The sequence below is a fragment of the Callithrix jacchus genome, chromosome 10 (genome assembly GCF_049354715.1).
Source record: "Callithrix jacchus isolate 240 chromosome 10, calJac240_pri, whole genome shotgun sequence".
Taxonomy (NCBI): Eukaryota; Metazoa; Chordata; class Mammalia; order Primates; family Cebidae; genus Callithrix; species Callithrix jacchus.
The window spans coordinates 83,306,288-83,324,546 of NC_133511.1; the positions used below are offsets into that span (position 1 = coordinate 83,306,288).

Consider the following 18,259-nt stretch of genomic DNA (forward strand, 5'->3'; position numbering starts at 1 on the left):
AGCAATTTTCCTGCCTCAGCCTCCCGAGTAGCTGGGACTACAAGCCTATGCCACTACACCTGGATAATTTTTGTATTTTTGGTAGAGATGGGGTTTCACCATGTTGGCCAGGCTGGTCTTGAAGTCCTCACCTCATGATCCACCCACCTTGGCCTCCCAAAGTGTTGGGATTACAGGTGTGAGCCACTGCACCTGGCCATAGTTAGAGTTTTTGTAGGGTAATATGATAGTTTTTTTTTTTTTCTTTTGAGATGGAGCCTCACTCTGTCACCAGACTGGAGTGCAGTGGTGCGATCTCGGCTCACTGCAACTTCTACCTCCCAGGTTCAAGTGATTCTCCTGCCTCAGCCTCCCAAGTAGCTGGGACTACGGGCATACACCACTAAATCCAGCTAATTTTTATATTTTTAGTAGAGATGGGGTTTCACCGTGTTGGCCAGGATGGTCTTGATCTCCTGACCTCATGATCCACCCACCTCGGCCTCCCAAAGTGCTGGGATGACAGGTGTCAGCCACCTTGCCCGGCTAATATGATAGTCTTATTGCTCACCTTCAGTCTAAAATATTTTAGGTTCTTTATCCCTGCTTTTACTGTTGAGTCATTATATGAATTATTGCAAAGTTCTCTGTAAACTGAAAACTGTAAACTGTGACTAGCTAGATTATATCTAATAGGCTTTATTAAATTTTATTAAATTTTTATTTTTAATTTTTTATTATAATTTTATTTAGTTATAATTATAAATAATTTTTATTATTTAAATTTTTGTTTTTATTATTAAATTTAATAGGCTATATTAAATTTTACTTCTACTCATAGAATATTGGTTTACTTTATATTTTTGGAAAAAAATGATCACGATATACTTTCCTCACAAATGATTATGCATTGCAAATAAATACAGCATATTTATCAATTGAGCTGATCTAAAGCTTCATGAAAAAGAAGAAATGCTTTTCTGCAGTCTACCGATGCTTCACATCTGTACTACTGTAAACCTTTTATAAATTGTTGAATTTTAATTATTTATTTTCTAAGGTATTAATATCTATTTTTGCATCTGTAACTTTTAAACTTTAGATGTCAATAGTGATGGATTCCTAGATGAACAAGAATTGGAAGCCCTATTTACTAAAGAGGTAAATGAGTTTATTAAGTATTCAGTGTTCTTGTTCTCTTTTTTTCTTCTATTACTTCCTTTCCTTTCATGGAAAGTAATTAAAATTAAAAAAAATTTTTTTTTAGTTGGAGAAAGTATATGACCCTAAAAATGAAGAGGATGATATGGTAGAAATGGAAGAAGAAAGGCTTAGAATGAGGGAACATGTAATGAATGAGGTATGTTTTAAAAGTTTAAGATAATATATTATTTCTATATTGCAATAAATCTTACTTTAAGATGGAAAATATACTGAATGTACTGGAATGGAGTTTGCTTTTTTTTTTTTTTTTTTTTTTTAGACAGGGTCTTGCTCTGTTGCACTGGAGTGCAGTAATACAATCATGGCTCATTGTAACCTCAGTCTCCTGGGCTCAAGCAGTCATGTCTCAGCGTCCTGAGACTGAGGAAGGACCACAGGCTCAAGTCGCCATGGCTTTTTTTTTTTTTTTTGAGATGGAGTCTCTGTCGCCCACATTGGAGTGCAGTGGCATGATCTTGGCTCACCGCAACCTCTGCCTCCCAGGTTCAAGTGATTCTCCTGCCTCAGCCTTTTGAGGAGCTGGCATTACAGGCACCCACCATCATACCTGGCTAATTTTGTATTTTTAGTAGAGACAAGATTTCACCATGTTGGCCAGGCTGGTCTTGAACTCCTGACCTCAGGTAGTCCATCCGCTTCGGTCTCCCAGAGTGCTGGGATTATAGGTGGGACTACAGGTGTGAGCCATCAGCCTTTTTCTGGTTTGTTTTTGAAACACAGTCTCACTCTGTCACCCAGGCTGGAGTGCAGTGGCTCTGTCTTGGCTTACTGCAGCCTCTGCCTCCCGGGTTCAAGCAATTCTCCTGCCTCAGCCTCCTGAGTACCTGGGATTGCAAGCATGTACCACCACGCCTGGCTGATTTTTTAATTTTTAGTAGAGATGGGGTTTCACCACGTTTGCTAGGCTGGTATTGAACTCCTGACCTCAAGTGATCCGCCCACCTCAGTCTTCCAGAGTGCTAGATGGGATTACAGGCATGAGCCACTGCACCAGGCAGATTTTTTTTTTTTTAAGAGACAGGTTTTGCCATGTTGCCCAGGCTGCCGGCTAACTGTTTATGTTTTTGTAGGGACAAGGTTTTGCTATGTTGCCCAGGCTGGAGTTTGCATTTTTGATCCAGATTATTATACTAGATGCCTTTAGTATGAATAAAATAATTTGTCACTACTTTAAAACATTCTAAAAGATAAAGATGCTACTGCATATCAGGTATAAAACGTTTTTTTGAGCTGAGTGCGGTGGCTCATGCCTGTAATCCCAGCACTTTCGGAGGTCGTGACAGGTGGATCACTTCAAGTCAGGAGTCCGAGAACAGTCTCAAACTGGTCTCAAACGGCAAACATCATGAAGCCCCGTCTCTACTAAAAATACAAAAATTAGCCAGGTGTGGTGGTGCATACCTATAATCCCAGCTACTTGGGAGGCTGAGTCATGAAAATCACTTGAACCCAGGAGGCGGAGGTTGCGGTGAGCCAAGATTGCACCACTGAACTCCAGCCTGGGTGACAGCAAGACTTCATCTCAAAATGAAACCAAAGTAAACCTTTTCTTCGATACTGAAAAACAAAAAACAACCTCTGGTTACTGGCTTATTGCTCTGTTCTTCTTCAAAGAGTTGTCTATTCTTCCTCTTCCTGTTTTTCTTCTTTCATGTTCATCTTAATCTGTGCTGAACATGCTGTAGCCTCCATCATTCCATTTAAAAATCCTCCCATCGGATGACCTCTTGTCAAATCCATCTTACGTGACCCCTTAGCAGCATTTGATATAGCTGATGCCTCTCTTTCTTGAAATGCTTCCTTCACTTGGCTTTTGGAAAACCACACCTGCTCAGTTTCTTCATAACCTCACTCTCTCTTCTTTGCTGGTTCTTCCTCCTGTTTCCAAGTTCTACATGTTGCATTGCCCTGGGCCTGTCCCTTGGCCTTATTCTCCTTTCTAGCTTCATTCTTTGCTTAGGTGATAGTATGGAATCTCATGTCTCTATGTATGCTCTATATCAGCATGTTTGCTGATGAGTTCAACATTTTTATCTTCAGCTCTCTCCCTTCCCTGAGTACCAGGCTTATATCTGCTTTACAGTTCTCTGTGCATATTTAATACACATCTTTTCCAGACCCAGATCTGTTCCTTCCCCAGCCTTCTTTATTTCAGCAAGTGAATCATTTATCTAGTTGCTGAGGCTAAGTCATCCTTGACTTCTTTCCTCTTGTTTTACATTTCCTCTATAAGTTCTATTTGATCTATCTTTCAAACAGATGCAGAATTTGACCACTTCCCCCATGTTCCACTACTATTTAATACCAATAAAGTCCAAGCAAGTCTCCTAACTGGCATCTCTGCTTCTATTCCTTACCCCGCTATAGACACTTCTCTATAAACAGGCAGAGTAAGCTCCTAAAAGCATAAATCAGGTCTTGTGCTCTCTTGCACAGAAATACTTCAATAGCTTGCATTTTTCCTTGTGATATGATCCCAAATCCCTCCTGTTTCCAAAAGATTCGTGACTTTATCCTTGCCTTGCTCTCTAATCCCATGTTCTGTGACTCTCTCTCTCTCCACTGGCCACACTGGCCTTTTGATGTTTACCTCTTATCAAGCCTGTTCCCATTTTAGGGCATTTGGACTTTATCTTTTTTTTCTGGAATATACCTTCTCAAGATCATCACAAGGTCTTACTTCCGCCAAGTCTGTGCTTAAATGTCCATGGTCCATCTAATGACCACCTCATTTAAATATTTGCCCTTCTCTGCAGTTCTTGCTCTGCCTCTCCTCCCTCTAAGCAAACAACTCTGATATAGGCATCATTTGCAGGGTAATTGAATCCTACTATTTTGCTTCACTGATTTTCATCTGAATTTTTGAGCTGTAAGTGCTAAATTTGGATCTCCATTGACTGCTGGCATCCCAACTATCAAGTGAATTTTTTTGACCATTATAGAGTACACCTTTGTAATGAAATTTGCCACAGGCTGTCACAGCTATGCAAGAGAATTTGGAGAGGTTGTCAACTTTAGTTTTGATTTAGGTAATTGTTTTTTAAAAAAATGTTGAGAGAGTTTTAATTTAACCTCCTTTATTCTTGGCTAAAACAGTCCTCTTTCTGGCTTGGTTATTTTTCTTACTCAAGAACTTGGCTTCAAGAGGGATTATACATATTATGGTAAAGGAGGAAGATAACACCAGCCACCTAACCACTCAGATCAGCTGACTGAAACTTAGTGGTCATTAGGTATATAGATATCTCATATTTTCCAATTTGCATTCTATATAAGAGAAAGGTATTTATTCTGTAATTCTAGTGTAATGTTGAGTACTCTGTTTTTTATTTTTTCCTCTAGTTTCTGTGGATGTTAGGTGAGTCCTAATTGCTGTGTGTTTATGTAATAGTATCTATTACAAGACACTTGCTAGTGTCTAAGTAATATGAGAAAGATTTACTTTATATTATGTATACATTTTCTCTTAATCAGGTTGATACTAACAAAGACCGATTGGTGACTCTGGAGGAGTTTTTGAAAGCCACAGAAAAAAAAGAATTCTTGGAGCCAGATAGCTGGGAGGTAATAGAACCTACTCTAAATGAGATGTATGGTTCAACAAAGTCTACATCAGTCTTTTCTACTTTTAACTTTTATTCCCCATTATGTTTTCATGTATAGTCTTAAGTATCTTGGGTTTTTTTTCTGTAAATGTCACTATAAAATAATGAACTTGATTTCTTAGAAAGCTTGTAGCAATTTTGTTTCTTGTTTATAATCACACTGCATAACATTAGAAATCTTTTAAAAATTATACTTCTTTCAAAGTATAAAATAGGATTCAGTATTGAATATTAGAAATGTAGATACAGTGAAAGAATAAATTATAATTCACTCATAATTTTATTACTCAGAGGTAGACTCTTAAGTTATGCATTGTATTATGTTAATTTGGAATAGTATGCAATTTATATATATAGTATATGCACATGTAGCATACAGTATGTAAACAATGTATTTAGTTTTAAATTCATACATATACATTCATATTTATGTATTTAAAAAATGGCTTCATACTATATAAATGACTTTGTACTTTTTAAAATTTAACAATATTTCACAAACACTTTTTAAATGTCATTCTTCAAAAACATGATTTTAAAAATGAGTACTTAACATGAAGTTATATGGCTGTAGCAAAATTTATAAATCCATTTCTCCAGATTTAGACATTTTGAGTAAATTCCAGTATTTTACTGTAATGACACTATGATGACTATCCATGTCTTCACACATTTTTGGTCAATCTATAGTGATTTCCCTAGGATTAACTCCCAGGAATAGAACTATTCTTCACATTTATGAACATTTAAAAAATTTTTCATTGTATCTCACCAAGTTGCTCCAGAAAAGTATATCAATTTGTAACACAGTCAACTGTGTATAAATGAGTGCACAGACAGCTTGAAAAAAATAGCTGAGAGGCACCAACCAAAATAGACTGAAGAAAGAACATAGTCTTTTTCTACATAAAAACTAAAAAGATTACTATTTAAATTAAAATTTTAATTGTCCAGAAAATAGTTTGAGAAAGGGTCAGCAACTATTCTAGTCTACCCAGGACTAAGGAATTTCCAAGGATGTGGAACTTTTCATTGCTAAAACCAGACATTTCTGGGCAAATTGGGATATTTGATCCCTTTGATTTGATGTCAGAAAAGTCATCCTCTTTTTGTATTGAAGTTTTTTTTTGTTTTTTGAGATGGAGTCTCAATCTGTTACCAGGCTTGAGTGTAGTGGTGCGATCTCGGCTCACTGCAACCTCTGCCTCCCGGGTTCAAGTGATTCCTCTGCCTCAGTGTCCCGAGTAGTTGGGACTACAGGTGCACACCACCATGCCCGGCTAATTTTTTGTATTTTAGTAAAGATGGGGTTTCACTATGTTGGCCAGGATGGTCTCCATCTCCTGACCTTGTGATCTGTCCACCTCAGCCTCCCAAAGTGCTAGGATTACAGGTATGAGCCACTGTACTTGGCCTTGTATTGAGTTTTTGTCTGGAAATGTGTCTTGAAATGTGTCTGGACTTTGGTGAAGAAGAATGCTAAGATTATTTGAATATACATCCCCTTTAGTGCATCTGGCAGACTAGAACATAGATAATTACATACTTTTAAAATTTTGACATAATTTCAGATTTAACTACATTTGCTTTATCTTTCTGTTATTCCTCCCTCTGTTTTTAATCTGTATGTGTGTGTATATATAACATATAAAAGTAATATATGTATGTATATGTATATATAAACATATATGTACATATGCACACATATATATATAAAGTTTTGAATTGCTTAGGAGTAAATTGCACATCATAAAACTTTAACCTAAAATACTTGAGTGTATATTTCTTGCAAACAGGATTTACCTTATATAATCACAGTAAAATTATCAGTACTACACACATGGGACTCTTTCCTGATCTCTAGACTTAATGAAATTTTGTCAGTTTTCCCAATAATATCCTTTATAACAAAAGCAAATCCAAGATGATATATTGAATTCAGTTGTAATGTCTTTCTAGTCTCCTTTGATCTGAAACAGTTTTTCAAGAGGACAGACTGTTATGTTGTATAATGTCCCTTGAATACCACAGAAGAGGATGCTTAGTGTATCCTATCAGAAGACACATGTTGATGATCCCCATAACTGGTAATGGTAGCTTTGATAATTTTGTTAAGGTGATGTCTACCATATTTCCATATTTTTCTATGGAAAGTTACTGTTTTACCTTTTGTATTTTAAAAAGTATCTTGTCTAGCCCACCATAGTGACAGAAACAGAAGGCAGCTTTTGTTCTTTTTTTTTTTTATTTTATAAATATAGACAGGGTCTCACTGTATTGCCCAGGTTGGTCATGAACTCCTAAGCTCAAGCAGTTCTCCTGCTTCAACCTCCCAAAATGTGTGAGCCACTGTGTCTGGACAGAGTCAGCTTTTTTTAAAAAAAAATAATTTTACAGAAAAAATTAAAAAGGCAGGGTCTCGCTCTGTCACCCAGGCTGGAGTGCAGTGATGTGATCTCACCTCACTGCAGCCTTTGCCCCCACCCCCACAACCCACCTGGGCTCAAGTGATCCTCCCATGTCAGGCTCCTGAGTTGCTGAGACCACAGGTGTGTACCACCACTTCTGGATCTTTTTTTGGTATTTTACTAGAGGCAGGACCTCTCCACATTGCCTGGGCTGGTCTTGAACTCCTGAGCTCAAGCAATCTGCCTGCCTTGTCCTCCCAAAGTACTGGGATTAGAGATATGAGTCACCATGCCCAGACAGAAGTCAGCTTCAAAAAAAAATAATTCAACATCATATCAAAATCACATATTTGTAAACCTTATTTTAACAGCTATGGAAGTATATAAACCTTTTTTAGACATTTAGATTACTTCATTTTTGACTGCTATTTTAAAAAGAAAATGCTGCTACAAATATATTTTTGTATAAAGCTTTTTGTGTGATTAGGGTTGTTTTATAGGGTAGCTTCTCAGTGTAGTATCACCAGGACCCAGGGAATATTTTTAAGGCTGTTTTTAAGGCTTGAACGTCCCAATATACTAAAAGTAAGGAAGTCCCTAAAAGAGTGTTACAGACATGTCACAAGGACACGAAACCCAGTTTGAAGAAACTCCCACTGGCCAAATATGGGACAGTTTGAACATGAAAATAATCAGGATAAGGATTAGAGCTTGTTTAATAAAACAAGAAGCCACGAGTCTGCACTGATATAAGTAGAGAGAGAGAGAGAAGGGTGAATTTTTTTACAAAATTGCTTTTCAAAAGAATTATACCAATTTATATTTCCACTATTAAAAAACGTGTACTCTTTAAACTTATCAGAGCTGGGCATGGTGGTGCCCACCTGTAGGCCCAGCTACTTAGGAGGCAGGAGGACTGCTTGAGCCCAGGAGTTTGAGACCAGTCTGGGCAATGTAGCAAGACCCCATCTCTAAAATCTTGTGGGCTTATACTTTGAGAAAATATGAATGTATTATTATGTCCATTGATGATTCTAGCTAGAATTATTACTGTAATGGTTGACTAATGGAGATTTTTTTTTCTTTTTTTTTTTTTTTTTTGTTTGAGACGGAGTCACTCTGTCACCCAGGCTGGAGATCAATGGCATGATCTCAGCTCACTGCAACCTCCGCCTCCTGGGTTCAAGCCATTCCCCTGCCTCAGCCTCCCAGGTAGCTGAACTACAGGCATACACAATCATGCCCGGCTAATTTTGGTATTTTTCATTGATATGGGGTTTCACCATGCTGGCCGGGCTGGTCTTGAACTCCTGACCTCAAGTGATCTGCCCACCTTGGCCTCCCAAAGTGTTGGGATTACAGATGTGAGCCACCACACCTGGCCAACAAATGGTGATTTTCTAATCTGATCATCCCTTCTACATTTGTCAGTTGGCTTTCTACTACAAGGAAGAGCTATTCCTTCCCCTGACCTTCTATTTATCAGTGTAGACTCATGTCTTCTTTTTTTATTCAGTAAGTTCTAATCCTTACCATCATTATTTCCATGCTCGAAATGTCCCAGACTTGGCCAGTGGCAGTTTCTTCAGACTGGCTTTTGTGTCCTTCTGACATGTCTGAATCATTCTTTGGAAACTTCCTTACTTTTAGTATATCAGGATGTTCAAGGCTTATCTTACCCTTTTCCTGACCCAATCTGGAATGAACCATTTTTCGGAGAAGCCCTAGTTCCTTTTAGTGGAGATTGATACTGCAGACCAAGATCTGGGCCCTGGGTGTGCTCCTTGCTACTGCAGTGAGATTGCTTCTAAGGTCTTGTCAGATGACAGAGCTTGGGAATTAAAATAATATGTATATGTAATATAGATGTGTATATGTATATGTATATATATATACACACACATATACATATACAACACCTGTGCACATTTATATTCATTTTTATATATCTATCAATATATATTAAAACTCATATGTTTATACTGGTATCTCTAATTGCAATCCCAATACCTCTGATTTTTTTTTTAATTTTTTAAAGTTCAAGGATACGTGTGCAGGTTTGTTATATAGTTTATATATATAAACTTGTGTCATGGGGGTTTGTTGTACAGATTGTTTTGTTACCCAGGTATTAAGCCCTCATACCCATTAGTTATTTTTCCTGATCCTCCTCTTCCTCCTGCCCTCCATCCTCCCATAGGCCCCAGTATGTGTTCTTCCCCTCTATGTGTCCATGTGTTCTCATCATTTATCTTCCACTTATAAGTGAGAACATGCAGTATTTGGTTTTCTGTTCCTGTATTAGTGTTTGCTAAAGATACTGGCATCCAGCTTCATCTGTGTTCCTGCAGAGGACATGATCTCGTTCATTTTTATGGCAGCATAGTATTCCATGGTATATATGTACCACATTTCTTTAATCATTTAGGTTGATTCTATGTCTTTGCTATTGTGAAGAGTGCTGCAATGAACATATGTGCAACAACTTTGATTTCAACAGAGCAGTCTGTCTTTTGCCATATTTCATGCAAAACCTAACTCCCTTTTCCTTAAAAATATTTCATTTATTTGCTCAATCCTAGAATGTACAAGGAGTTTCGGAATACTAATCCATGCCTCTGTAAAATAAGAGTTTAAAATTTGTTTAGATTTTGTTGTTGGGGCCGCCACAGTGGCTCACGCCTGTAATCCCAGCACTTTGGGAGGCCAGGGTGGGCGAATCACCTGAAGTCAGGAGTCTGAGACCTGGCCAACATGGTGAAGCCCTGTTTCTATTACAAAAATTAGCTGGGAGTGGTGGCACACTCCTGTAATCCCAGCTACTTGACAGACTCAGGCAGGAGAATTGCTTTAACCTGGTAGACAGAGGTTGCAGTGAGCCAAGATCTCACCCCTGTACTCCAGCCTTGGTAACAGCAAGACTCTGTCTCAAAAAAAAAAAAAAATTATTGTTGTTGTTATTTTTAACTCAAGGGCATGTTGTCCAAATACTATGATCAAAAATTACTTGGATTAGTTCATTTTTTTCCTCGCCATTCTGTGGGTTATCTCATCAATTTAAAATAAAAAATACTATTTATTGACTTCTGTTTTTCTCTTCAAGTTTTAGGATTTTTCTGTCTTGTGGATTTTGATTTTATTTTCTTGAATATGTGAAACATTAACACATTTCTAAAAATTGAATCTATATTAAAAAGGTGTATTCAGACAAGTTTTTTCATTATTTTTTGTAATTAAATTTTGTGCATGCACATTCATAGTATATATATATATATTTAAGGGGTAGGTGAGATATTTTGGTACAGGCATGCAATGTGTAATAATTACATAGTGGAAAATTGGGTATCCATCCCATCAAGCATTTATCTTTTATGTTACAAACAATCCAATTATGCTCTTTTAGTTATTTTTAAATGTACAATTAAATTGTTATTGACTATAGTCCCCCAGTTATACTATAAAATACTAGGTTTTATTCATTCTTTTTTTTTTGGTACCCCTTAACCGTCCCTACTGCTCCCCGACTCCACACCTTTTCCAGCCTCTGGTAACCATCCTTCTATTCTCTATCTCCATGAATTCAGTTGTTTAGATTTTTAAAACCCACAGATAAGTAGGAACATGTGATATTTGCCTTTCTGTGCCTGGCTTATTTCACTTAACATAATGACCTCCAGTTCCATCCATGTTGTTGCAAATGACAGTCTCATTCTTTTTTTTATGGCTGAAATAATACTCTGTTGTGTATAAGTACCACATTTTCTTCATCCATTCGTCTGTTGATGGACGCTTAGCTATTGTGAACAGTACTACAATGAATATGGAAATGCAGATATTTCTTTGATATATTAATTTCCTTTCTTGGGGGTATATACCCAGCATTGAGATTGCTGCATCATATGGTAACTCTATTTTTAATTTTTTGAGAAACTTCTGCACTGTTCTCCATAGTGGTTGTATTAATTTACATTCTTACCAACAGTGTATGAGGGTTCCCTTTTTTCCATATCCTTGCCAACATTTGTTATTGCCTGTCTTTTAGATAAAAGCCATTTTAACTGAGGTGCGATGGTATCTCATTGTAGTTTTTTTTATTTGTTTGTTTGTTTGTTTTGAGACAAAGTCTTGCTCTGTTGCCCAAGCTGGAGTACAGCGGCGTGATCTCGGCTCGTTGCAAACGCCGCCTCTTGAGTTCAAGTGATTCTCCTGCCTCAGCCTCCCTAGTAGCTGGGACTACAGGCATGCACCAACATGCCTGCTAATTTTTGTATTTTTAGTAGAGACAAGGTGTCACCACGTTGGCCAGGCTGGTCTCGAACTCCTAACCTCAAGTGATCCGCCCACCTCAGCCTCCCAAAGTGCTAGGATTACAGGCGTTAGCCACTGTTCCCATCCCATATTGTCTATCTTTGAGAACAATCCAACAATCCATGTGCTAAGGAGAAAAATGTGTGTTCTTATTTTTTTATTTTTTTTTATTATTTATTTATTTTTTATTGCATTTTAAGTTTTGGGGTACATGTGCAGAGCATGCAATACAGTTGCATAGGTACACACATGGCAGTGTGTTTTGTTTGCTTTCTCCCCTTCACCCACATTTGGCATTTCTCCCCAGGCTATCCCTCCCCACCTCCCCCTCCCACTGGCCCTCCCCTTTTCCCCCCAATAGACCCCAGTGTTTAGTACTCCCCTCTCTGTGTCCATGTGTTCTCATTTTTAATCACCCGCCTATGAGTGAGAATATGCGGTGTTTCATTTTCTGTTCTTGTGTCAGTTTGCTGAGAATGATGTTCTCCAGATTCATCCATGTCCCTACAAACGACACAAACTCATCATTTCTGATTGCTGCATAATATTCCATGGTGTATATGTGCCACATTTTCCCAATCCAGTCTATCATCAATGGGCATTTGGGTTGATTCCAGATCTTTGCTATTGTAAACAGTGCTGCAATGAACATTCGTGTGCATGTGTCCTTATAGTAGAAAGATTTATAGTCCTTTGGATATATAATGGGATTGCTGGGTCAAATGGAATTTCTATTTCCAAGGCCTTGAGAAATCACCACACTGTCTTCCACAATGGTTGGACTAATTTACACTCCCACCAACAGTGTAAAAGTGTTCCTTTTTCTCCACATCCTCTCCAGCATCTGTTGTTCCCAGATTTTTTAATGATCGCCATTCTAACTGGCGTGAGATGGTATCTCAATGTGGTTTTGATTTGCATCTCTCTGATGACCAGTGACGATGAGCATTTTTTCATATGATTGTTGGCCTCATATATGTCTTCTTTCATAAAGTGTCTGTTCATATCCTTTGCCCACTTTTGAATGGGCTTGTTTGTTTTTTTCCTGTAAATCTGTTTGAGTTCTTTGTAAATTCTGGATATCAGCCCTTTGTCAGATGGGTAAACTGCAAAAATGTTTTCCCATTCTGTTGGTTGCCAATTCACACTAGAGACTGTTTCTTTTGCTGTGCAGAAGCTGTGGAGTTTCATTAGGTCCATTTGTCTATTTTGGCTTTTGTTGCCAATGCTTTTGGTGTTTTGTTCATGAAGTACTTGCCTACTCCTATGTCCTGGATGGTTTTGCCTAGATTTCCTTCTAGGGTTTTTATGGTGCCAGGTCTTATGTTTAAGTCTTTAATCCATTTGGAGTTAATTTTGGTGTAAGGTGTCAGGAAGGGGTCTGGTTTCTGCTTTCTGCACATGGCTAGCCAGTTTTCCCAGCACCATTTGTTGAACAGGGAATCCTTTCCCCATTGCTTGTTTTTGTTGGGTTTATCAAAGATTGTATGGTTGTAGCTATGTTGTGTTGCCTCTGATGCCTCTGTTCTGTTCTATTGGTCTATATCTCTGTTTTGGTACCAGTACCATGCTGTTTTGATTACTGTAGCCTTGTAGTATAGTTTGAAATCCGGTAGTGTGATGCCCCCCGCTGTGTTCCTTTTGCTTAGAATTGACTTGGCTATGCGGGCTCTCTTTTGGTTCCATATGAAGTTCATGGTGGTTTTTTCCAGTTCTGTGAAGAAAGTCAATGGTAGCTTGATGGGTATAGCATTGATTCTGTAAATTACTTTGGGCAGTATAGCCATTTTTACGATATTAATTCTTCCGAACCATGAACATGGAATGTTTCTCCATCTGTTTGTGTCCTCTCTGATTTCGTTGAGCAGTGGTTTGTAGTTTTCCCTGAAAAGGTCCCTTACGTTCTTTGTGAGTTGTATTCCAAGGTATTTTATTCTTTTTGTAGCAATTGTGAATGGCAGTTCGTTCTTGATTTGGCTCTCTTTAAGTCTGTTATTGGTGTAGAGGAAGGCTTGTGATTTTTGCACGTTGATTTTATATCCTGAGACTTTGCTGAAGTTGCTTATCAGTTTCAGGAGTTTTGGGGCTGAGGTGATGGGGTCTTCTAGGTATACTATCATGTCATCTGCAAATAGAGACAATTTGGCTTCCACCTTTCCTATTTGAATACCCTTTATTTCTTTTTCTTGCCTGATTGCTGTGGCTAGAACTTCCAGTACTATATTGAATAGGAGTGGTGACAGAGGGCATCCTTGTCTAGTGCCGGATTTCAAAGGGAATGCTTCCAGTTTTTGCCCATTCAGTATGATATTGGCTGTTGGTTTGTCATAAATAGCTTTTATTACTTTGAGATATGTTCCATCGATACCGAGTTTATTGAGAGTTTTTAGCATAAAGGGCTGTTGAATTTTGTCAAAGGCCTTCTCTGCATCAATTGAGATAATCATGTGGTTTTTGTTTTTGGTTCTGTTTATGTGGTGAATTACGTTTATAGACTTGCATATGTTGAACCAGCCTTGCATCCCCGGGATGAATCCTACGTGATCATGATGAATAAGTTTTTTGATTTGCTGTTGCAGTCGGCTTGCCAATATTTTATTGAAGATTTTTGCATCTATGTTCATCATGGATATTGGCCTGAAGTTTTCTTTTCTTGTTGGGTCTCTGCCGGGTTTTGGTATCAGGATGATATTGGTCTCATAGAATGATTTGGGAAGGATTCCTTCTTTTTGGATTATTTGGAATAGTTTCAGAAGAAATGGTACCAGCTCCTCTTTGTGTGTCTGGTATAATTCGGCTGTGAACCCGTCTGGACCTGGGCTTTTTTTGTGTGGTAGGCTCTTAATTGCTGCCTTGACTTCTGCCCTTGTTATTGGTCTATTCATAGTTTCAGCTTCCTCCTGGTTTAGGCTTGGGAGGACACAGGAGTCCAGGAATTTATCCATTTCTTCCAGGTTTACTAGTTTATGTGCATAGAGTTGTTTGTAATATTCTCTGATGATGGTTTGAATTTCTGTGGAATCTGTGGTGATTTCCCCTTTATCATTTTTTATTGCATCTATTTGGTTGTTCTCTCTTTTCTTTTTAATCAGTCTGGCTAGTGGTCTGTCTATTTTGTTGATCTTTTCAAAAAACCAGCTCTTGGATTTATTGATTTTTTGGAGGGTTTTTCGTGTCTCAATCTCCTTCAGTTCAGCTCTGATCTTAGTTATTTCTTGTCTTCTGCTGGGTTTTGAGTTTTTTTGATCTTGCTCCTCTAGCTCTTTCAATTTTGATGATAGGGTGTCAATTTTGGATCTCTCCATTCTTCTCATATGGGCACTTATTGCTATATACTTTCCTCTAGAGACTGCTTTAAATGTGTCCCAGAGATTCTGGCATGTTGTGTCTTCGTTCTCATTGGTTTTGAAGAACTTCTTTATTTCTGCCTTCATTTCGTTGTTCATCCAGTCAACATGCAAGAGCCAGTTGTTCAGTTTCCATGAAGCTGTGCGGTTCTGGGTTGGTTTCTGAATTCTGAGTTCTAACTTGATTGCACTATGGTCTGAGAGGCTGTTTGTTATGATTTCAGTTGTTTTGCATTTGCTGAGCAGTGCTTTACTTCCAATTATGTGGTCAGTTTTAGAGTAGGTGTGATGTGGTGGTGAGATGAATGTGTATTCTGTGGATTTGGGGTGGAGAGTTCTGTAAATGTCTATCAGGTTTGCTTGCTCCAGGTCTGAGTTCAAGCCCTGGATATCCTTGTTGATTTTCTGTCTGGTTGATCTGTCTAATATTGACAGTGGAGTGTTAAAGTCTCCCACTATTATTGTGTGGGAGTCTAAGTCTCTTCGTAAGTCATTAAGAACTTGCCTTATGTATCTGGGTGCTCCTGTATTGGGTCCATATATGTTTAGGATCATTAGCTCTTCTTGTTGTATCGATCCTTTTACCATTATGTAATGGCCTTCTTTGTCTCTTTTGATCTTTGTTGCTTTAAAGTCTATTTTATCAGAGATGAGAATTGCAACTCATGCTTTCTTTTGCTCTCCATTTGCTTGGTAAATCTTCCTCCATCCCTTTATTTTGAGCCTTTGTGTTTCCTTGCATGTGAGATGGGTTTCCTGGATACAGCACACTGATGGGTTTTGGAGTTTTATCCAATTTGCCAGTCTGTGTGTTTTGATTGGTGCATTTAGTCCATTTACATTTTGGGTTAATATTGTTATGTGTGAATTTGATACTGCCATTTTGATGCTAGCTGGCTGTTTTGCCTGTTAGTTGATGTAGATTCTTCATTATGTTGATGCTCTTTAGCATTTAGTGTGATTTTGGAATGGCTGGTACTGGTTGTCCCTTTCTATGTGTAGTGCCTCTTTCAGGAGCTCTTGTAAAGCAGGCCTGGTGGTGACAAAATCTCTGAGTACTTGCTTGTTTGCAAAGGATTTTATTTTTCCTTCACTTCTGAAGCTCAGTTTGGCTGGATATGAAATTCCGGGTTGAAAGTTCTTTTCTTTAAGGATGTTGAATATTGGCCCCCACTCTCTTCTGGCTTGTAGAGTTTCTGCCGAGAGATCTGCTGTGAGTCTGATGGGCTTTCCTTTGTGGGTGACCCAACCTTTCTCCCTGGCTGCCCTTAGTATTTTCTTCTTTGTTTCAACCTGGTTGAATCTGACGATTATGTGCCTTGGGGTTGCTCTTCTTGCGGAATATCTTTGTGGTGTTCTCTGTATTTCCTGCAATTGAGTGTTGGCCTGTCTTGCTAGGTGGGGGAAATTTTCCTGGATAATGTCCTGAAGAGTATTTTCCAGCTTGGATTTATTCTCTTCGTCACATTCTGGTACACCTATCAAATGTAGGTGGGTCTCTTCACATAGTCCCACATTTCTTGGAGACTTTGTTCATTCCTTTTTGCGCTTTTTTCTCTGATCTTGGTTTCTCATTTTATTTCATTGAGTTGATCTTCGACTTCAGATATTCTTTCTTCTGCTTGGTCAATTCGGCTATTGAAACTTGTGCATGCTTCGCGAAGTTCTCGTATTGTGTTTTTCAGCTCCTTTAATTCATTCATATTCCTCTCTAAGGTATCCATTCTTGTTATCATTTCCTCAAATCTTTTTTCAAGGTTCTTAGTTTCTTTGCATTGATTTAAAACATGTTCTTTTAGCTCACAAAAGTTTCTCATTATCCACCTTCTGAAGTCTAATTCCGTCATTTCGTCACAGTCATTCTCCATCCAGCTTTGTTCCCTTGCTGGTGAGGAGTTTTGGTCCTTTCTAGGCGGCGAAGTGTTCTGGTTTCGGGTGTTTTCCTCCTTTTTGCGCTGGTTTCTTCCCATCTTTGTGGATTTATCCACCTGTCGTCTGTGAAGTTGCTGACTTTTCGATTGGGTCTCTGAGTGGACACCCAGATTGTTGATGATGAAGTATTTGTTACTTGGTTTTCCTTCTACCAGTCTAGCCCCTTCACTGTATGACTGCTGAGGTCCACTCCAGGCCCTGCTTGTCTGGGGTGCACCTATAGCAGCTGCAGAACAGTGAGAGATGCTACCAGTTTCTTTTTCTGCTATCTTTGTCCCAGAGTGATGCCTGCCAAATGTCAGTCTTTTGAATATAGAGGGGTCAGGGAGCTGCTTGAGGAGATAGTCTGTACTTTGTAGGAGCTCAAGTTCTGAGCTGTGAGCTCTGTTGTTCATTCAGGGCTGTTAGGCTGCTATGTTTAATTCTGCTACAACATAACTCATAAAAAAAACCCTTTTTTTCTCAGACGCTCTGTCTGGGGGGGATTGGGGCTTTCCTTGTGTGTGTCCGCCTCACTGTCCTGCCCAGCTAGGAGGCAGTCTAGTCACTATTTGCCTGCCGAGGCTCCGCCCTGCTGGTGTGAGGTTCGCCCTGTTGCTGCAGGCTCTGTCCTTCTGCTGCGGTCTCCGCCCTGTTGCCACGGGCTACGCCCTGCGGCGGAGTCTCTCTGTTGTACCGGGTTGCCTCGGCAATGGCAGGCTGCGTCAGCAATGGGCGTGTACCTCAGTAGGGGCTGATTGCCTCGGTAATGGCGGATGCCACTCCCCCACGGAGCTACACTTTAAGAAAACCTCCTCACCGGGAGCGTTTGGAATCACCGTTTTGTTTGTCGCACTGTGCTACCCCAAATGCTGTGTCCCTGGGATTTCCTGGGCTGGCTCACTGTCCAAGTCTCGTTCAGTCTCAAGTTCAGCCCGCTCAGGTCTCAGTTTGCCAGTTCAACAGGGCACCCATAACAGTGCGCTTTTGTATGGAGCGCTGTGGAGCGCCTCTGCACTCCGGCACGGGCTGGAGCTGCACCGGCTGCCGGCTATACCAGCCAAGACCTCTGCCTGGCATCCCGCGTCTCTTTTATACCTGGGAATTTCCCCATTCTGTGGGCAACTAAGATCCGTCTGGAAATGCGTCCCTGACTCACCCTCTCCGCACATCCAGCGAGAGCTTCAATCCTGGGTTGTTCTCACGGCGCCATCTTCGGATTTAATCATTTTTTATTTTTTTTTTAAGGCAGGATCTCACTCTGTTGCCCAGGCAGGAGTGCAATGGCGCAATCTCAGTTCACTATAACCTCCACTGCCCCAATTCAAGCGATTCTCTCACTTCAGCCTCTGGAGTAGGTTGGATTACAGGCACCTGCCATCATGCCCAGCTAATTTTTCTATTTTTAATAGAGAAAGGGTTTCACCATGTTGGCCAGGCTGGTATCAAACTCCTGACATCAAGTGATCCACCCACC

General features: G+C 39.3%; 1 protein-coding gene across 13 annotated transcripts in view; it reads left to right on the top strand.

Moving 5' to 3' along the window:
• The window catches only part of NUCB2 (nucleobindin 2), a 59,481-nt gene that overhangs the window by 34,698 nt on the left and 6,524 nt on the right, over nt 1-18,259 (top strand). For 9 of the 13 annotated variants that reach the window (XM_054241456.2, XM_035265917.3, XM_009007744.5 and 6 more), the window contains 3 exons: nt 1,082-1,140; nt 1,247-1,339; nt 4,678-4,767. In XM_054241456.2, the coding sequence (XP_054097431.1) occupies nt 1,082-1,140; nt 1,247-1,339; nt 4,678-4,767 (242 nt within the window). The remainder of the gene's footprint in view (nt 1-1,081; nt 1,141-1,246; nt 1,340-4,677; nt 4,768-18,259) is intronic. The other 4 variants (XM_078340702.1, XM_078340701.1, XM_009007746.5 and 1 more) reach the window with 1 other exon arrangement.